Source organism: Rhinolophus sinicus, linkage group LG02 (genome assembly GCF_036562045.2).
Source record: "Rhinolophus sinicus isolate RSC01 linkage group LG02, ASM3656204v1, whole genome shotgun sequence".
Taxonomy (NCBI): Eukaryota; Metazoa; Chordata; class Mammalia; order Chiroptera; family Rhinolophidae; genus Rhinolophus; species Rhinolophus sinicus.
This window is the reverse complement of record NC_133752.1, coordinates 111,818,381-111,840,465: the sequence shown is the minus strand read 5'-3', so window position 1 is coordinate 111,840,465 and position 22,085 is coordinate 111,818,381. Positions and strand designations below refer to the sequence as shown.

General features: G+C 37.6%; 1 protein-coding gene and 1 pseudogene across 13 annotated transcripts in view; one reads left to right on the top strand and one right to left on the bottom strand.

The window, feature by feature from the left end:
• ERC1 (ELKS/RAB6-interacting/CAST family member 1) overlaps positions 1 to 22,085 on the top strand; it is a 490,623-nt gene that overhangs the window by 180,691 nt on the left and 287,847 nt on the right. For all 13 annotated transcript variants that reach the window (XM_019711308.2, XM_019711306.2, XM_074325175.1 and 10 more), the window contains 4 exons: positions 2,377 to 2,514; positions 3,750 to 3,890; positions 4,843 to 4,983; positions 13,806 to 13,999. In XM_019711308.2, the coding sequence (XP_019566867.1) occupies positions 2,377 to 2,514; positions 3,750 to 3,890; positions 4,843 to 4,983; positions 13,806 to 13,999 (614 nt within the window). The remainder of the gene's footprint in view (positions 1 to 2,376; positions 2,515 to 3,749; positions 3,891 to 4,842; positions 4,984 to 13,805; positions 14,000 to 22,085) is intronic.
• LOC109434411 (small ribosomal subunit protein uS10) lies at positions 8,420 to 8,856 on the bottom strand (annotated as a pseudogene).

The window sequence follows — 22,085 nt, the reverse complement described above, 5'->3', positions numbered from 1 at the left end:
TCTTTAGTGGTTGTGAGATCAACCTAAATATTGGTCCATATGAGATTCCAGTAGTAGTGTCTGATTAAACTGAAGGAAAACTAATGCTTTTCATCTGTAATAGTCTTTTTTTCACAATAGGCTTTGGACTGTTGTTGGTGTTGAAGACTGGAGCCATTTCAGGCTTATCAGTGGTTCCCTTGCATGATTATTTTTTTGTTAAAGAATGAAAATCCAAGCCTTGTAGTATTCATGGCACCCTATTCTAAATTTGCTGAATCTTTTTGCTTTGCTTATTTGCTTTGCTTTTGGAATTCTCATTGACTATCGAGACAGTGACTTTTTTTCTTCTTCCTCTGTGTAATGAAGCTGGACCTTAAAGATCTAAATTGGTAACGCAGGACATTATCAGAAAGTTGGATCTAGGGTTCTCTTGTAGTTCCTTTCCTGGCAGGAGTTTACGTGTGCCTAAGTACAGTTATAAAAGCCAAAGCTTACATATTATTCCTTTACTGACCAATATTACAAACCTGATATAGGACAGATATGAAAATAGGAAACTGGGGTGAAGGGGCAGGATGGTTAGGGATTGGTGTTATAATGTATAGACAGATGTAAGAGTGGAGGTAAGTGTGATAAGTATATAGATAGATGAAAGAATGGAGGTAAGTGCGTGTGTGTATGTAGATAAAATATATGTGTGTATAAGTGTGATAGAATGCAAACGATGGTCATCTTATGGGGGTAAAAGCAAGAACGTCTTCCCAAAGGAGATAACGTTTATGTTGCTTTTTGAAAGCCATGTAAAATAAACCAGCGAGTTCTAGTATTAGCTCGAGAGAAGACTGTGATTATATTCTCCTGCTTCCTTTTTCTCCATGGAACTTACCGCTATCCTACCGTGTTTCCCCGAAAATAAGACCTAGCCAGGCAATAAGCTCTAATGTGTCTTTTGGAACAAAAGTTAATATAAGACCTAGTATTATGTTATATCTTATATCATATCATATCATATATTATATAAGACCCAGTCTTATAGTATAGTAAAATAAGACTGGCTCTTATATTAATTTTGCTCCAAAAGACGCATTAGAGCTGATTGTCTGGCTAGGTTTTATTTTCGGGGAAACACGGTACATGCTATGTTCATTTTATTAATTCGTTCCTTGTCTACCATGTTAGGATGTAAGCTCTTTGAGGGTAGGGATTTTTGTCTGTTTTGATTATTTCTATAGCCTCAACACATAGAAAAGTGCCTGGCAGGTAGCAAGAGCTCAAGTATTTGTTAAATGAATGGATGAAGTTTGTGAGTTCTAAAATAATTGCCTTATTTATTTTCCTTTACTTTGTTAAGAATATCTTTCTACAATTCCTTATTTTTGCTTAATATTTTTCATTGTGTGTACTTGAATCTTCCTAGTAGTGATAACATGCTATTTCCACAATGTTTCTCAAACCCATCCCCTTTTCCATCTTTCTTAGCTCGTTTAGTCTCCAAAATCTTTTACCTGAATTGATACAGCCTCTTAATTGTTTTCCATGTCTCTATGCAAGTCTCCTTAAATTTCTTTTTCACAGCTGTCAGAATTATCTATATAAAATACAGGACTGACCAAACCATTTCTTTGCTTAAAAATTCCTAATGGTTCCCATCTATCTAGAATAGCATTTGTGTTCCTTAGGACGACGCACAAGCCCATCGAAAGCTTGGCTTCAGCTACATAATGGGGAGTTCTGTTACCATCTTCTAACATAATAAAAATGGGTCTCTTCACTTTTCTTTGTATCTCTAGTGCCTGGTATATAATAGAGAATGTAGTATATACTTTTTTGAGTAAATGAATACATGTAAATGTGTATGAAAGAATGAATAACTAGGTAAGAAATTCCACTGAAAAAGCTTGCTGTTTAGATAAAAGGTGATATGAAAATCTAACTTAACACTAGCATTTAAGAACAGTTTTTCCTGTATACAGCTGACTTGTTTTTCTTACTGCCTAGTTGATGTACTCTCTGTACTCCCTCGATTCTTTGGAATCTGTTTTGAAGGAATAGCATTTATACTATTCATTTGGGAAGCAATCCCATTTTTCGTAGCTTTCCTCTCTCCATCTTCATCTCTGTATGTTGGGTCTTTTCTCTCTATCTACTTTATTTCTTTCGAAATTTATGTATATGTATGTGTACCCAAAACCATGTATGCATCTTTTCTCTGTTCAGGATATAAATTCTGGGCTTAAAGTTTTGCATGTAGTGAAACCTTTAGGGTTAAATTATTTCTATAGGACACACACTCACAGACAACCCTGACCTACCTGTTTGCAATGTAAAATTATTGTGACTATTTGTATTTATTTTAATTTCCTTTTCGCCCCTTAAATGTGTATGCACACTCAGATTGAAAATCTCCAAGAGCAGCTTAGAGATAAGGAAAAGCAGATGAGCAGCTTGAAGGAGCGAGTCAAGTCCTTGCAGGCAGACACCACCAACACGGACACTGCCCTGACGACTCTGGAGGAGGCCTTAGCCGAGAAAGTGAGTGAGGGGTCCAGACTGCTCGGGACACGTTTTTTCCACATTCTCACTAATCTGTTGTTTCCTCTAGTAGTGAGTTATGTCATGGAAGACAGAAACCCTTTGGGCAAAAGCGAGAAGAGTGTTCCCTTGTACTGTTGCTGATGTGCATAGTGTAAGGGGGAGCAACTCACTTCATTATTGCCAATTGGAGCGTTTGTTGCTAGGCAAGATGAGTTATACACTAGAGGTAGTGGCTGAAGTTTTTAAAGAATTAGCCATTTGTTCCCAATTTACAATCTTGTGAAGAAGAAGAAAAGTTACTTTTATGTATACGGTCAGCTAGAATTTGGGGATATCAGACTCTGACCATGAGGAAGCAGGATGTAATTAGTTCTCCTTTACTATGCTGCCTTGGTACCTAATCCATTTATGGGTTTTAGTTATTAATGTAATATACTTGCCGTGTTTCTAATCATGGCTTTGCTACTTCATTTTGCCTTTATGAACAAACTGAGCTTTTAAAAAATGGTTGAGTAAATAAAATGTGACCCATCATAACGACTTTTAATGTCTTGCACGGAGGTTTAAGGAATCTTAGTGGGGCATTTCAACTCGATTTTTTAAAGGAAGAGGGTCACTGTTCCTTAAACCTCTTGGACACAGAATGCTTCAGGCTGCCTGCCTGGGATCAAAGCTTGATCCTTGAATATATTTCAAAATAATACCTAGAAATATACTTAAATGGCTAAACTTTCCAACTTCCTGTCTGTTGACAGAAAGAAGCTTTAATGGTTTCTTTTTTCTTTACTCTCTTCATGCTTTAAACTCAACATAGCATAATCTCTCCAACCTTCCCTTTTTTTGTGTGTGAATTGTGAGTTGTTTCCATCACCTTCTGGGCAACATGTAAATTTATATAAAAAACAAATACTTGTAACTTATCGTCCTTAGAGTGTGTGTATATATATAAAAGTTTTGCATTACTTAGGAATTGAATAAATGGGACTATTCCAAAAGAATACTAGTTGAGATAATGTGTAAAGAAATGCAGGGGAATCAGAATAACAAAGCCAGATCTTTGTTATAGCAAGATAAGTAGGAAGGATGAATCCTTCAAAGAGTAAGTGGTTAGCAACTTATCAGTGTCTTTTGAATAGGGGACAGAAGTGTGAAATTTCATCTTACAGTTCAGTTACAGCCACGGTACAAGTATGAAAGGAATTTTCTCACATATCGATTTGCTCTCTCATCAGGAGCGAACAATTGAACGCTTAAAGGAACAGCGGGACCGAGATGAGCGAGAGAAGCAAGAAGAAATTGATAACTACAAAAAAGATCTTAAAGACTTGAAAGAAAAAGTCAGCCTACTGCAAGGCGACCTCTCAGAGAAAGAGGTTAAGATCACCAAAATAGAATTATTTGGTTTGTTTAGTCAGTGCGATATGTGCATATGTTATAGTTGGGATTTGCATAGTGCATATAAAAAAGTATTTTACAGGAGATTTTTAAAAATATTCTTATAGTAGGCCTTTTGGGAAGAACTTAAGGTATATTTAAGGAAGTTTTGCAGAGACATAGTAGATTGGATCATTTATTTCCTAAGTCATCTCTTTCAGTGTGTTCTGAGTTGGTTTCGTACTTGTTAATGACATTTTTTAAGATCCTAAAATAACTGAAGCCCAGTTACATTTGGAGAAGTATTGTGCTTATGTTAAGAAAGGTGATAGATGACAGAAATATGTGAAGGGAGAACAATTTGTTTATAACACCTCTTAAAATGCATCTCACCATTGGCAGAGAAATCTTAAATGTTGACCATTTAGGTGACTTAAGCTGCTTTGATAACTGCGTTTGGAGACTCCTGTTAATATGATTTAAATAGAAAAAATGCCTAATGCCTTGTGATCAGATAATAATGTATGAGCTTTAGGAACATCCTCAGGATTTTCTTTCTAATGTCTTTAAGAAGATTTATGGAAATTTAAGTTCCTAGTAGAATTTTTCTTCTAAAAAAGAACATGTTTTATATGTAAGTCCGTATAACTACTGAGGTTGACTACGTACATTCACAAGGCTTGATCTAATCTACTTCCATTTATTTTATGGGAATGAATATATATTGATAGAACTCATTCAATAATTATTCAATTGGTGTTTCTTGGGAATTCATGTTATTATAGTTAGGACTTGAAAGCTAAAGTTAATATTGTTTTATATTTCATGTTCTTGAAAAGGAAATGTGTCAGTATGTGATAATGGAAAGAAACTACAAGTCACCAAGAAAATAAATTTAAATCTTCATTTTGTTTATAGTTAGTATTTATTCTCTATGTGTGTTGCTTTTAGGCTTCACTCTTGGATCTGAAGGAACACGCTTCTTCCCTGGCTTCCTCAGGACTGAAAAAGGACTCACGGCTAAAGACACTAGAGATTGCTTTAGAGCAGAAGAAGGAGGAATGTCTGAAAATGGAATCCCAGTTGAAAAAGGTTAAAGAAAAATTTACCACGTTCTTTCTTTGCTTTAAATAAGAACAGAGTAGAAAACTACAGTGTTTGGATCTAATAACTTACCAATGGTGTAATAATCCCCTAAAGTTCAAAATACCATTTATACCTTGATTAATTCTCTTAGAATTCTTACCCTATTTTATTTTACTCCTGAGAATGCACAGACTCTTAGAAAATTGACAATTCAGAGGAAGATCAAAATATGCAGTGTCCTTATGGATGAAATATAAGACCACAATGTAAAATCTCAATTATCTGATATTTTTCTTCCATTGGCATCAGGCTTCCTAGAAGGAGATAATTTAACAATGATGGTGACCGACCTGGCAAATAATTAGGATATCATGCAGATATTTACTGCTCATTTCTCTTATTTATGCCTCTCTAATATTTATATGGCAGTTGGTAGTTTTCAAAGCATCTTTATATTTGTTACCTCTGAGTTATCAGCTCTTTGAGGATTGCAACTGAGACTTTTGAGCAGTGACAGGAACTGCATCCAATTACTAATGAAAAATGGGTATAGCCTCATCTTGAGACTTCAACTTTGTTCTTTTTCCATGTGTGGGGTGTATTCAACATGATACCCTCATAATTAATCATCTTATAGAGTATGCCAAAAGTAAAATTATATTTTTAAGCTAAGGAAAGGAAGAAAATCCAATATCTTAGTTACTTTTGAATAAGTAAGAAATGACATTTTTTGAGATTAAGGATTCTAGTTATAATTAATTCAGATTTGATAATGTTTTTCATTTTCCTCATTAAAAAGGTGGAGGTATTTTCTATTTAATACCTGAAAGTAAAATTGAAAGTAAAACTAGTAGATGTATTTAGGATTATAAAACTGAGCAGTTAACTATCAAGAGCAATGTTTCATTAACATTCCAAACTTTCCTGTTTATGACAATCCCACATTTTCTATTTATTTTTAATCTTTTTATCATGATGCTTTCATAGCTGGTCATTTATATGGTCTCTTAAATTTTAGGCTTTATATTTATGTTCATGAGAAAAAATAGTTTTCTTTGGGTAGAGAAGGTTGATGACTTTCCCCTAGTTTGCCTTATTACGTGTTTTTCTACCCATGGCTTTTTTTCCCCCATATTTTTCATTGATTCATTCTGTACAATTATTCCTTTTCATTTAAATTAATTATTGATGCTTTCCTATTATACTGCTTCCACAATGCCCTACTTCAAGGAAATTGCTATTGTAGATTTCTGTTTGTTTTGTGTGTTCATCTTATTTTCACCTCTTTTCTGCCATCTGTTTTAATTGAGCATTTTATATGGTTTCATTTCTCTCCCCTCTTAGCATATCACTTATATTAAAATTTTTTTAAATGGTTTCCTGAAACTATACATTTTGACTCTTTTTTTCTCATCTTTATTGAGATGTGATTGATAAAACATATATAGTCAAAGTGTACAGTATTATGTTTGACATATGTATACAATTGAAATGATTACCGTAATCAAGCTAATTAACCCATCCGTCACCTTACATAGCTACTATGTTTTTTGTGTGTGGTGATAACATTTGTTTTAAATGAGATATAATTTATTATATTAGTTTCAGGCATAAAACATAATGATTTGATAGTTGTATATATTGCAAAATGTTTGCCATAAGAAGTCTAGTTACCATCTATCATCACATGTAGTTATTTCACTAGCATAATGCCCACATGGTCTACCCAAGGTCACAAATAGCAGGATTTTCTTCTTTCTTTAGGGTTGAATGACATTCTATTCTCTCTCTCTGTGTGTGTGTGTGTGTGTGTGTGTGTGTGTGTGTGTGTGTGTTTATTATGTATGTATATGTGTATGTATGTATATGTTTTCTTTATCCATTCATCTGTCAGTGGGCTCTTAGGTTGCATCCATGTCTTGGTTGTCGTGAATAAGGAATGCTGCAGTGGACATGAGAGTGCAGCTACCTCTTTGAGCTAAGTGATTTCATTTGTCTTGGATACATATGAAGAGTGGGATTGCTGGACCATTTTTAATTTTTTGAGAAGACTTCATACTGTTTTCCATAGTGGCTGCATCAGTTTACTTTCCCACCAACAGTGTACACAAGGGTTCCTTTTTTTCTACATCCTCTCCAATACTTGCTATTTCTTGTCTTTTTGATAATAGCACTTTTGGCAGATATGAGGTGATACCTCATTGTGGTTTAGATTTGCATTTCCCTGATGATTAGTGATATTGAGCATCTTTTCATATGCCTGTTAACCATCTGTGTGTCTTCTATGGCGAAAGGTCTGTTTAGATCTTCTACCCATATTTTAATTGGATTATTTTTTGTTATTGAGTTGTACATATTCTTTATGTATGTTGGATTTAAACACTTGAATATAGAATTTGCAAATATTATCCTCTCCCATTCAATAGTTTGCCTTTCATTTTGTTGATGTTTTCCTTTTCTGTGCAGAGGCATTTTAGTTTGATGTACTTCCACTTGTTTATTTTTACTTTTGTTGCTCTTTCCTTTAGAGTCATATCCATTGCTAAAACTAATGTCAAAGAGCTTATCTAAGCCTACGTTTTTCTAGTAGGATTTTTATGGTTTCAGGTCTTTCATACTATTTGCGTTAAATTTTTGTATGTGGTGTAAGATAGTGGTCCAGTTGTGTTCTTTGTATGTAGCTGTCTGGTTTTCCCAGTACCATTTATTGAAGAGACTGTCCTTTCCCCATTGTATATTATTGGCTCCTTTGTCATTTATTAATTGACCAGTATATGTGTGGGTTAATTCCTGGGCTCTCTATTCTGTTCCATTGATCTGTGTCTCTTTTTATACCAGTACCATAATGTTTAGATTACCACAGCTTTATAGTATAGATTGAAATAAGGGAGCATGATAACCTCTGGCTTTGTTCTTCCTTTTCAAGGTGGCTTTGCCTATTTGTGAACTTTTGTGGTTCCATATAAATTTTAGAGTTATTTGCTCTAGTTCTGTGAAAAATGTGCTGGAAGTTTGATAGCAGTTTCATTGAGTGTGTAGATTGCTTAGGGTAGTATGGATATTTCAACAATATTAATTCTTCTAATCCGTGAGCTTGGAATATCTTCCCATTTATTTGTGTTTCCTCACTTTCTTTCATCAGTGTCTTTCAGGGTACAGGTCTTTCACCTCTTTGGTTAAATTTATTCCTAGGCATTTTATTCTTTTTGATGGAATCGTAAATGGGATTGTTTTCTTAATTTCCCTTTCTGTAGTTCATTGTTAGTGTATAGTAACTACAATTTTTTGTATATTAATTTTGTATTCTGCAACTTGAGTGAATTCATTTATTAGGTCTAACAACTTTTTGGTGGAGTCTTTAGCATTTTCCATATATAGTATCATGTCATCTATAAGTAGTGATAGTTTTAGTTTTTTCATTCCCATTTGTATGCCTTTTACTTTTTTCCATGCTTAATTGTTGTGGCTATAACTTTTTTAAAAAACAACAACTGATAGTCGATTTATTTTAAAAGGTTGATTTAAGCATCTGCAGTGGTGTCGTCAGCCTCAACTCCTCACTCAGTACTGATGGACGTAATCTGCTTAACACTCTCAGGAGGACTGTGCAAGTCACTGAGTCGCCTGTGGAGCCTCATCTGAAAATGACCCCCAGTCTTGCAGCCTTCACCACAGGGAGTTTCCTTGTAGAGATTCCCAGAGTCTTGGTAGCATTCAGAACTCGTCCTTTCACTTTGAGATTCTTTTCCTTTGCTCCTCTGATCAAATCAGCACACACCTTCTTCAAGGATTTTAGGTTGTGGCTGGTTAGGGTAAGTCTGATTTGGTGAATCGCCACCTCTGGTTCTACAGTGTCTTTCCGGTATCCTGGAAAGTCATGGCTGCCGTGTGGCTTCCTGAACAGCGTGTTTCTTGGTGGCAAGAGGGAACAGTGATGAGTGAGGACCAGGAGCAGGCACAATGGAGAGCTGCTGCACCTGCGGCTGCGTCTTCCTCTAAAAGCATGGCTATGACTTGCAGTGCTGTGTTGAATAACAGTGGCGAGAGTGGGCGTCCTTGTCTTGTTCCTGATCTGAGAAGAAAAATTGTCAGCTTTTTACCACTGAGTATGATGTTAGCTGGGGGTTTGTCATATTTGGCCTTCATTTAGTTGAGGTACCTGCTTTTCCCTCTGTACCTGCTTTGTTGAGAGTTTTTATCATAAATGGATGTTGAATTTTGTGAAGTACTTTTTCTGTAGCTATTACTTGTGTTCTGGTTGTATGAGTTCTAGTGCTTTGTCCTCCAGCTTACTGATCCTTCTTCTGTTCCATCCAGTCTGGTTTTGAACCCCGGTATTTTTCTGTTTCATCCAATCTGATTTTGAACCCCGGTATTTTTCTGTTTCATCCAATCTGATTTTGAACCCCTGTCTTTTTCTGTTTCATCCAATCTGATTTTGAACCCCTGTATTTTTCAGTTCAGTTATTGGATTCTGCAGCTCTGTGACTTCCGTGTGGTACTTTCTTACATTTTTCTATGTCTTTGTTGAACGTCTCACTGTGTTTATCCAGTTTTAAATCGAGTTTGGTGAGCATCTTTATGACCATTTCATTGAACTCTGTATTAGATAGACTACTATCTCTGTATCATTAAGATTTTATTCTGAGGATTTGTTTTTTCTTTCATTTGGAACATCTTTGTTTCCTCATTTTACTTAACTCTCTGTGTTTGTTTCTATGTGTTAGATGTAACAGCTGCCTCTCTCAGTCTTGAAGGAGTGTCCTTGTGTAGGACACGAACCTTATTGTTCAACCTTTCCCTAGCTCTTGGTTGTCTCTTGAACCTTTGTGTTTGCCTAAACTACTATGTTTATTCTTAATAGATCCCTGTTATTTCGGGTGTACCAACCAAGACCTGTCTGTGTTTCAAATGAAGGAATCTCATTTAGCTCCTAGTTTCAGGCTGATTGGAAGTCAGACTTACTGGCAGCAACTTTTAAAGTATGCAAATATTTACAGTCCTGTGGAGCCACAATCGTTAACTCCACTGGTCTCCAGTCCAGACCAGGAGATCTGAAGGTGTCTCTTAAGCAACAGTTGCAAAAATCATGGCTCTAAATGAATGTATATAAGGCCGGACAATTAAGTTTGCGAACTCATCCTAGAAAGAGTGCTACACACCCTCATTGCTGAATATCACTACGGTCACCTTCGAAGTGCTTCCCTTGGGAAACTATGCACCCACGCCAGTGCCTAGCCTACCCTTCAAAGCAATTTTGGAACTCTTTTGCTGGAATGGCCATCAGAGCTGTCGTTGTATTACCCTTGGTGTCCTGAATGTCATCAGAATGTCTTCCTTTCAATATTTCCTTTATCTTTGGATAAAGAAAGAAGTCACTGGGGGCCAGATCAGGTGAGTAGGGAGGGTGTCCCAATACAGTTATTTGTTTACTGGCTCAAAACTCCCTCACAGACAGTGCCGTGTGAGCTGGTGCATTGTCGTGCTGCAAGAGCCATGAGTTGTTGGCGAAAAGTTCAGGTTGTCTAACTTTTTCATGCAGCTTTTCAGCACTTCCAAATAGTCAACTTGGTTAACTATTTGTCTAGTTGGTACAAATTCATAAGGAATAATCCCTCTGATATCAAAGGTTAGCAACATTGCAACAAGTTCACGAACTTAATTGTCAGACCTCCTAAGAGCCTTTCTGGGAGGTGTTGTCAGGCTCTACCTATCTGGGCCAAGGGTGTTCACCAAGGTGTTATTTCCCTGCTTACATTCCCTGGGATCGCCTCCATAGCTTCTAGATGTATGGGAAACCTGAAGCCTGTTCCTCAGGTTAAAGCTGCAGGATAAGTAAATACAGACCTTTTTCACAGGGAGGTGTTTCGGTCTGCTGTTTGTGCAGTGCCGAGGGTCAGCACCTGTCTTCCCAACTGTTAGAGTCTTGTGGAACCCAGGAGCGCCAGCCCTGTCCCCCTCAGGCCAGATGATCCAGGGGCATCCCCTGTGTGGAGTGCATATGCCCTCTGGTGTAAGGAGGCAGCTGCAGAGTAGGGGGTAGAGTACGCGCACTGCCTTGTGCAGGGCAGCAGGAACGTGCCTTGACTGCGCACCTGCAGGAGGGAGTCTCATGTGTGTGCGTGCTGGCTTCAGGGAAGGAGTGGGAGGATGCTGTGACCATGCGTGCTCGCTGGCCCCACCAGGGAGGGTGCAGCCGTGACCACCTACGCTCCGTGGTTTCAGCAAGGCAGCAGGATGGTGCGTGGCCACTCACCACAGCCTGTCCTAGCAAGGCGACGGGGGTGCTGTGTACACACTCGCCTGCCTGTGCTAGAAGGACAGGTGGATGGTGCAGATAGGTGTCCTCCAGCACCTCCATCTCCGAGGAGGATTTCCCGTGTCCCCTGCCCTTCCAGCAGATGCTTGAAGGTTAGCAAATGAATCTCCTTAACCTGTAGGCTTGGTGCTTTTCAAACTTCTGCTTTTGTGCTGGTTCTCAGGGTGAGTGAGACCACATGTGAGCCATTTAAAAGGAGAGTCTCAGTTCCCCATAACCCTTTGGGCCCCTTGGACATCAGCCCTTGGCTTTTCTAAGCCAAACATTTTAGAGGCTCATCCCTCTTTGGTGTAGATACCAAGGGTTGGGTGCATGATGAGGGGCAGAAACCCCTTGCTTCTTCAGGAGGAAGGCCACACTGGTGAGATCCCCGTCTGTATTGTGTTGATGTGCTGGGGGTGGAGGTTTTTTTTGGCAAGAGCGTGTCTCTGCCTCGCCTACCATCTTGATGTGTCCCTTTATCTTTTGTTGTGGAGTAGCAATACATCTAGTTTTCAGAGGGAAATGACCCGTAGGTAGCTGTAGATTTGATGTGTTCCTGAGGCGAGGTGAGTGAAGTTTAGTCTATCTGTGCCACTATCTTGGACACTTTCCCCCAAAGTTCTTTTTTTAACCTTTTTTTTTTTTTACCTTTTCTTTCTCTCACTTGTTCTTTTCCTATATTATGTCCTTCTTTCTTCTTTTCTCCCTAACTTGTCTCTCTCTTTAACATCCTGAGATAATGGTAAGCCACCCAGCAAAGTCAGCAAGAAACCTGGCTAAGTGGTGCTGTAAAGTCCTGGTTGATGTTTTTTCTGTATTTTGTGTGTGCAATTTTTTAACTACACTATTGAAAAGTGAGTACATTTGACCTCATCTCTACCTTCCTCAAGGAGAAACTGTAGAGTCTTTTTGTTTTAATGACTTTTTCCCAAAGTATATTGGGGTGAACACAAAGTGGAAAGTTCCTGTGAGACCAAAATTCTCTCCCAAACTTTGGGAGATGTTTGCATTGCTTCTGCTTTTGCTTTGTTTTATTCTTACTGAGTTAATTCATTCAAGGCTACCTCCCCCCCCTCCCCCCTCCCCCCCTTGCTTTTACTGTGCTGTGGCTTTTAACCACACCAGCTTAGGGTAGAATTTTGCTAATACGTTAAAATACACTTCTGCCAATGGAATCTCCTTTAAAGTAAGTAATTGTAGATTTCATAACTTATTAAACCCGTAACCAAAGATACTGGTAAGGACTTAATCTTAAAAGGACAGCTGTTGCTTTGTCAAAGCATTTAGCCTAATTTATAGAAACATTTCTCTTTTACTTGAGGTATTTTGCATCAAAGTTTTCCGAAGTATTTCCTAAGATTACATATTTACCCCTTTAATATTTTTTTAAACCGTTTTAAGGAACTAAGTATGTTTTGTTGTTTATCGAATAAGGGAAATTGAAACAACTTAACCTTAACCTCATTAAATACATTATACACGCGTGACTTTAGGGAGTCAGGAGGAAAATTAAACACTTGAAAATTAGTTTTTAATTATTGAAACTGCTTTGCATCCCAAAATGTATCAAAGGTACTAGTTGCCATTTGCAACAAGATCCTGAATAAAAAATATTTTCTGAGTTTTAAATGTGATTGGTGATTTCTGACTTTGTCATGTGTTATCTTGTAAAATCCTGAATCCTGGCATTGGGAAGGTACCTCTGTGGTGAGCCATTTTCTTAACCCAACTCCATTTTTTTGGTACCACATTTGCATGGTTTATATGATTCTAGATGCTTTGGCCTTGTGATTCATACCTGCTTGGTAAGCAGTATATAGGAGAAGGGAAGGGAAGTCATGGTCAAGTGGGAATTAGATCCCAGTGTTGGTACTGCAATCATAACATCAGCAGTGAGTCTCTGGTGATTTCTTTTGATGTTATCTTGAGGAGGTCAGTATTGTCTAATGGCTTGTTAGTACCGTGTTTCCCCGAAAATAGCCGGACCATCAGTTCTAATGTGTCTTTTGGAGCAAAAATTAATATAAGACCCGGTCTTATTTTACTATAATATAAGACCCGGTCTTATATAATATGTAATTATATAAATATAGTAATATATAATTATATAAGACTGGGTTTTATATAACATAACACAACCCAACACAACACCAGGTCTTATATTTTTGCTCCAAAAGATGCATTAGAGCTGATGGTCCAGCTAGGTCTTATTTTCGGGGAAACACGGTACATCCCATTAGACTCTGAAGCATCTTTTGGCTTATGATGATTTTGGCCTAATAATAAATATTTAGAGATGTAGTGTTTTAAAAACTAATCCATTTGGAGTCTAAGATAATTGTTTCTCCACTTATTACTAATATTTTGTGTAATATTTAAGCAGATAAAAACTTTATAAATTGAAGATTAGCTAGTCGATGTTTGATAATACCCTGTTTAAATTGGAATAGTGCTAGTTCTTTGGGACATGGGTTTACAACTGCCACTTTATATATATCTGATAGAATTTGCACATTTTTCTTTGTAGGCGCATGAGGCAACCTTGGAAGCCAGAGCCAGTCCAGAGATGAATGATCGAATACAGCAGCTGGAGAGAGAGATTGCTAGGTACAAAGATGACTCTAGCAAGGCCCAGGCAGAAGTTGACCGCCTCTTGGAAATCTTGAAGGAGGTGGAAAACGAGAAGAATGACAAGGATAAGAAGATCGCTGAGTTGGAAAGGTAAGGAAGGGAAGCTGAACAGAGACTCACTATGTTTGAAAGGTTAAAGTATGGTTTTAAAACTGTGTACTTTTGGGGGCATGTTTTTCAATATATCTGCCTCTCTGAATTTAGACTCATAAGTGCTTGATGTTACTTTATTGTCTACTTTTTATTCTAAGTCCGTGTTAAATTCATTGTTGCGGTCTTTAAAAGGCAACACAGAAAGAGAATCAGTTGGGAAGCTGTGGACTTCAACATGATTGGTTAGAAAGAGAGAAAGTATTCATTAAGAAATTAGTTTTCTATTGGCTAATCAAATGAGTACAAATAGCCACTTGCTCTTTAGGTATTTGTCTACCTAAGGCGCAAAGGAACCTCAAATTCAAGGAATTAATACTTTTTTCATTGGTTTAGACCAGGGGTATCCAAACTTTTTTCAACGGTTTTCACCAAGGGCCATATGCGGTAAAATACACAAACAGCCGGGCCACTCACTCGAGGTGAAGTACGTATTGCCTCACCTGGTTTATTTAACACGTTGCGTACGGATCATGAGAATCTTCACAAGGGATTTAAACCCCGCCGTACGCAATGTGTTAAGTAAACTAAATATATTTTTGGAATTTGCTGCGGGCCAGTTAACAACGGATCCCAGGCCGCAGTTTGGACACCCCTGGTGTAGATCATTGTTTGTTGAGCTGATCCTCCTTTGGACGATGCATTTTTAGACTTTGACAAATTGTAGAGAAACAGACTATTGCTATTACATCAGTGCATAGGCCAAATATAGAAGAAGAAGGGACATTTTGAGGACAATTTAGGACACTAGAATATATTTGTGGAGCGCTGACTTTGAATTCTTCAAAATGAACTGTGTTTGAACAGATCCAGCCAGATAGCTCTTTTGGAATTTTGTCTTTTTTTTTTTTTTTCCTCATTAGGGCTTATTATACTAAAGATTAAGCATATGCCTCTTGATCTCTTCTTTTACTCCTACTATATATATAGTTAACATAAATTCACAAGTGCATAGAAACAGTTCTTCCAGTAGAACTGCGTTAATCACCCATATACTTCTGAAGAATCAGAGACTGACAGTGACAGAATGAAATCACTACTCTGAGTGGCTCCTTGGAGCCTGATTCTTAGGAATAGTTTTATTTTTAGTCTCTTGAATGTTGGGAAGTATTAGACTACATTCATAAGTTGTTTACTAAGTTTTAAATTTTTGGGTTATGGGAGACTTGATGTTTTCCCCTAGCAGTTTTTTTTCCTATTCTGTACCCATAGAATTTTAATTTTCCAAGCAACTGAATATAGTCCAACCCTCACATTTCTCCTTCGCTATTTTAAAAGTGTGAATAACATGGGCTAATTACCTACTCACTTGTTTTCTTATTTTGATAATTAACTTTATTTATATTTTCTAGTTCTGGATAAGACAAATGGATAAATTCTTTAAGTCAGAATTAACAAATTACCAGTTTCAAGATTAGATGATGTGTGTTTTTGTGTGTCTTCATGTTTGCATTGCACCTTCCTTCCCAACACACACACACACACACGCACACGCACCCTCCTTTACATATTCTCATGAGTACATGCCTCTCTTTGCTTTTGTGTCTGCCTGAATTCAGCAACAGTATTTTACATTTTAAAATACCATACTTTTGATGGATTAGTGAGTTCCTACTAAATACATTGCAGTATTTCCGAAAAGAAATTCCTTGATAAAGTTTCAGTTTTTGGTTTGACTTCTTGTATTAGAAATCTACATTGAAATTATTGTTTGCTATTCCAGGCAGCTTGCTTGAAAAATGTTTCAATTCATTTTGGACCCAATACTAATTTTGGGAGATGGACATGATTTGAATGAGAGTAAGAAATAGTATTAAATCTATATTTGATACCCAAAGCACAACAAATAGCTTTTATGAGCCACTGTATTTCTCACATTTTGAGAAAAAGTTGTAAATTATCTACTCTTTCTATGGAATGTAACATAACGTTGACAAATCACTTGTCATGCAGGGTTGTAATTTTGCTTTAGGATTTGACACAAAGGTTTTTGGCTACCCAAAAAGAAACAGTTTTTCTTTAATTTTTTAATTAACATTTTTTGTTTTTGTTTTTAAAGCAACAGTTTTACAACTCAGGTTTTGCTTATTGGCTTTGTAATTTGTTGCTGAGCAGTATAGTTTAAGATAGGAATAAATAGTCAAGGACAGTTGAGTTTATGCCTTTTGTTCCCAGATTTAGTACGGAGATGTATGTGTGTGCCTGCTGTTTCCCACCTCCATTCGCTTCTTGTGTTGCGGTTCCACTATTTCCTATGTGTGCGTATCTGTCTCCCCTTAATTTATAATTTGAGTCTCTTCACCTTTCCTTTGAATTGTCTTATCATGGTCCTATTCCATTGGGGTTCAGGTCTCCACGTGTTTATATGTATTCCCTCTTGGCCGTGCTGTTTCTCAGAAAGCCAGTCTCCTGCAGTGTGCACCTTACGTACCAGGTTTCTGTCCCTGCACCATCAGGGCGTTTGTTTGGGACTTCCTGAGAAGTGCGCGTTACGTAAGGATACACTCCTGTACTACTTACTAACAGAATTGCTGCTGCTGCTTTTGCTACTGCTGGGCTCAGTTGGGGGTTTGAAGAACAGCTGCTTACATGGCAAATTCAACTGTACCTCCTAGGTGCACTGTTTGTGGATAAAGTGTACGTTCTCGCTGGTAAGATTCTGATATTGTCAGTTGTAATTTTCTTAGCCTTTGTTTCTAGCCCATCTTTTATGTGGTTGTTCTCTTGCTGGAATGCCCTCTAGGTTACTATAGGCCCTTAGCTGATGCAGCCATAATGCTACACCCTAATCCGGGATGTAGGGTTCGTTTCTGAAGGGTATGCAGCAGCCTTCTAAGTGCAAAAATAAAAGCAGATCATTACAGTCATTGAATTAAAGAAAATTTTTTAGTATTCTTTTAAATTTCCTAGTACTTCTTATATAAAGCAATCTAACATTAAAAGGTTTAGATTAAATCATGAAGAATTCTCAGACCTATTTGTGGTCTTGAGAAAAACGATAGTCTCTTACATCGCCCCTACAGAGCCGGTTCAGTGCTGTAGCGCGGTCTTGGCCTACTGCAATTTAAAAACAGGATTATATAAGGCCACCCGTACATCTGCAAATGTGAAATATTTTTGCTAATTAAATCTAAGAAGTACTACTTCTAAATTCGTATCCCATATTGTGTATATTAGTTGGATTTCAACCAGAGAGGTAGAACCAAGAGAGATACATACATACATACACATATATATATATATATATATATATATATATATATATATATATACACATACATACAATACTATATATACTTATTACAAGGAATTGTAGTGTATATATATATATATATATATATATATATATATATGTATATTTATCCATATAAACATATATGTATATTTACACACATACACACAAAGAGATTTATTACAAAGAGTTGTCCTGCCTAATTGCCAGGGGCTGGCTAAGCAAGTCTGAAAACTCTACAGCAAGCTGTCAGGAAGAGACGATCACTAGCAGGGTAGAACTCCCGGGGGCACGGGCCAAAACTGTGGTCCACACGCAGAACTTTTTTTCTCTCCTGGAGAAACCCGCTTTTAGAGCCTTCCAAGGAATTCAGTTATGCCCATTCCAATTATCTGGGGTAATACATTTAATTAGAAGCTTTAATTATTCCTGCAAAATACCTTCATAGCAACACCTAGGTTAGTGTTTGTTTAAGTAACTGGGCACTATAGCCTGGTGAAGTTCAAGAAAGTCCTTACCTGGTTTTCTGGGTAGTCTTTATAGCTCAATTTAAGGAAAAAAACAAAAACAAAGAAAGAACTAGAACTTGACATGTTGTTATATAAATAGATCATTTTAGATTAGCTTTAGGAACCCTGAATGTAATAGAAAATTTCTCTTCTAAAGTGACTAGAGTTTTTATTTAGATTCATAATGAATACGCTTTTCTTTGGCATAATGTTTAACATATTTAGTAATGTACTAACATTCTGATAGAATTCTGATATTAGCATCCTTTCAGACTCCTGAAAGAATTGTTCGTATTCTACTTTTTCGTTCATGTTGTTCCTTTTAGCTAAATACTCCTATCCTGGCAGAATACTAGAAGCATTATCCCCCATACCACAGATTGTGATTTGCTTCATAATACAGAAGCATTAATGAATCCACAGAGTTTGGTGTTTGCAGCAGAAATCCTCAGTTTACTCTAATGTGTCATTTAGATTAGATTTAACATATCATTTAGAAGCTTTTATATGTAGAAAATGGCAGCCATCTTCAGATTTTTATATAATTTAGGTATCAAGGATTGCTTTTGGGTTATCAGAGTTTGGAATTTCATTGATATAAAAAAATAATAGAGTCTATTATTGTATAACCTAAATAATTAATAGAAAATGTGGATTTACTGTATTTCCTAATTTGTGGGGATATAAAAACTGGGATTTTAATAGATGTAGATTTAATTTTAGGGTGCTTTAAAATTTAGCAGAAGGATTAACAGATGAGAAAAAAGGACATCCTTTCTTGTAAGCCTTTAATCTTTGAAAGCCCTGATGGTCTTTTTATTCTTTATTCCTTTTGCCTGGTTACCTTCCCTTTAAATATGCATCTCTAAGAACACCACTGTTGGTAAGATTTATAGTTATCCAGCTCTTAAAATAACATCCAATCTGTGAGTTTAGTTTTTCCCTCTATAACCCACTCTCTCTCTGCCACAGAATATACCCTTTCCTTTTTCACTAATTAATGAATTAGTTATTTTGTTGATTGGAGGCTCTTACTTGCTGGTCAATGTTGTGGGATCTTGGGACACAACAGGAAACAAAACAGACAAAATCTCAGCCTTCGTGGAGTTTACAGTCAAGTTGGGAGGAGATGAACATTAGAAACTAAACATGTAAAGGCCAAAAGGTGATGAATGCCATGCAAAATACAAAGCAGAGTTAAGAGGGGAGGGAGTGTGAGGATTTGTGTGGCTGCTGTATATATGGGGTCGTGAGGAAAGACCTCTCTGGTAAGGTGATATTAAAGCAGACACTTCAAAGAGGGTCTCCTTCCTTTAGACATCCTCAGAATGCCTTAAAACAAAAACAGAACAACAAAAACCAACCTGCTTTATTGAGGTACAAGTTACATACAGAAAGGTGCACCCATTTTAAGTTTTTTGTTTGAGTTTTGACCATTGTATACGCCCGTGCAACCACCACTACAATCCAGATATAGAACATTCTCTTCAATTTGATTAGACCAACCAAGCATCTGTTCTCTCTTCCATCCTGACACAAACCCATGGTTTTAGTTTCCTACACCCCCAGCCCCAGGAGTGCGTCCTGACTCATGGGAGTCAGTCCAGGTCACAGCAGTCTCTTTTCCAGTGACTAAGTTACACACTGCGTACACAATCCCTAAGGGATTTGAGGGGACACTACAGAGAGGCTTCCGGGGAGTGGCTTCCTTGTCAGAAAGACTTGGAAGAAGAAAGACAGTCCCTTCGTTGTGGACACTGTCAAGTCTGGATGTGAGGGCTGGGCCTGCTGCCTCTGCCTCCTGTCAGCCTGAGGTGAAGCCAGCATTCAGAGGGGCCAGTCCGGAAGAAGCAGGGCCAGACCCCGAATGCACTGGCCCTGAAACTAGACTTTTTGTTATGTGAACATGATGGTACATTTTCTTAGTTTAAACATTTTGAAACAGGATTTTCTGTCATTTGCCTTCAAACTGTTACAGCTATTTACAAACTTATTTCCTCCTCTTTTTTTTCCCCCTGTAGTAGAAGCAACTGTTTGGAAAGATTTAAAGTTTTGAGAAGTCAAATAAGGATTAAAGAACAGAAACAGTTTCGGGGTCTGACCAAGGTTGAGGTCTCTTTGTTTTCCTAATACCTTATGAAGCAAAAAACAACGTTCTCACTCTTTTAATTACTTCCTCAAATCAGGAGTGATACACTTGCTGTTCCTGTTTTGGTTCTTTTACAATAAGGCAGTAATTCGAGGGTTCCAGTTAAACCAGCCATAAATTATGCTAGCCATTATTTTCAGATATGTCCACACAGGTTTCAGTCCTGCTTTTCCTCGTTCTAGATCTGTCTTCCTTCATCTCCACCTTCACTTTGTCCCCCACCTGAATGCCTGGGATAGATCGCACCCCTTCACTTTTTTAAAAGGGCAACATAGAGCAGATTTTTACCCCTAGTCAAGCAAATAGTTTAAAGGGGAATATATTTTGACTTTTTAAAAACAAATTTGTATTGTGGCAGAAATAGCCATATTTAACTTTGAAAGGTGGACGTTATTCTTCCCTCGTTTGGAGTCAATGAGCAGTTATTTGTCTGTCCTTCAGTGGAAACATGGAAAAGCAAGCGGGCACATATTTTGGGTGGAGATTTCCTACAGGAACTCTGTAAGCCTCGTCGTTTCATTTGTTACGTATCAGGTAGACCTTTTCTTCTAAGAAAGATGACCCCCCAATTTTAGTGTAATTTGTTTAGTAGTCATTGTATTTGTTAATTTTGGCTACCCCTTTTTGCATCATGGCTTTTTTGTTTGGTTTCGGAAAGGAGTCTTATGTAGATTATTTTTATATACAGATAAGGAGGCTGAGGCCTAGAGAGGTTAAGTAACTGGTCCCACGTCACGTAAGCAGGTAGGTGGTGGTAGAGTTGTGCCTAGAGTTCTGGAGTCTGTCTCTTCTACCTCTGCTCCTTTGAACCTCCGGTGTTCAGTACTTGTTAGTGAGCCCACCTCCTAGAAAGGAAGGATATGGACAGCTAGATGATGTAGAGGTTGCTCTCTTGAGAATCTTAATGAGGCTTTTATCCCCACCTACTGCAATGCCCTATTAGAGGACAGGTACTTTGGAACTGGAATGTAGGTTGCTTTGCTGCAGGTGACAGTTTTTCTAAGTGTCTGACTCTTAGCCCCTCTGTCAGTCCGGACTCCATAAAGAGACACTTGTGGCCCCAGAATACTTAGACTCCAGCAAAGAGCAGCTATGTTGTTTCCTTTGTAGATGACGCCCACAGATGCGTTCTAACACAGCTTGTCCAGGAGCTGGAAATTCCAGTGACGAGCTTTCAGTTTTAGGTCTGGTTGAGCGCTCCTGGAAGAGAACTCACAATACTAACAATACCTAGTGAATGTGTGTCCAGGATACAGGCTTATCACAGAGAAAGGGCTTCTTGTTGAACTTCTGACTCTTAAGTCTGGTCCTTTAATTTTTGAGACCAATATTAAATGATAATGGCTTGCGAGTTTGTTTGGTTGGAAGACTAGTAGGTAATTTTGGATCCTAGACTGCTCATTTCAGATCCTAGAACCTTTAGTGCATGTAGAGATACGGAATGGAAAAGGAGAGCCGGGATATTGTGCTGCTGCTGTGACTATTCTGAGGAAGGCAGGAGACCTGGAGATAGTTTTGTTATTCATTCGTATATATGAATACACTCACTCACTCACTCACTCTCTCACTCTCTCACTCTCTCACTCTCTCACTCTCTCACTCTCTCACTCTCTCACTCTCTCACGGTCCAGTCTTGTAAGTATTAGGAAGGAAATTTAGTTTTTTCACTTTGTGATGTTCTAGGCTTTTACATCATGATTAAACTTAAATTTTGTGAACTAGCAAGAAAACCTAACCTGTATGTACTGTATTGTTTTGGGAACAACGAACAACTGGTTTTATTTAAAAAGTATATGATGTATTCAGAGAATGATTTGGAGCTACTTTGATTAAATTTTTTTTTTTTAAAGCAAGTGTGTTCCCAGTTTTGCTCAGAATTTAGGCTCAAGGTAGTTAAGTCCCTGAATTAACTGCTAAAGCAGTAACTTTTAACCTCATTTTGGGAAGTAAGGGGGATCTGTACTTCTGTCGATCAAAACCAGCACACTAAACTGAGCTTGAACACAGAGTGGGGTCTTTTTCTTACCATTCCAAGAGTGAGATGTAATCCAGGGTGTTATTTGCATGCATGTATGTTAAGAGAAAGAACTTTTCTGGTGGTATTTGGAGAAATTAGGGAAGATAAATGCTAGGCTT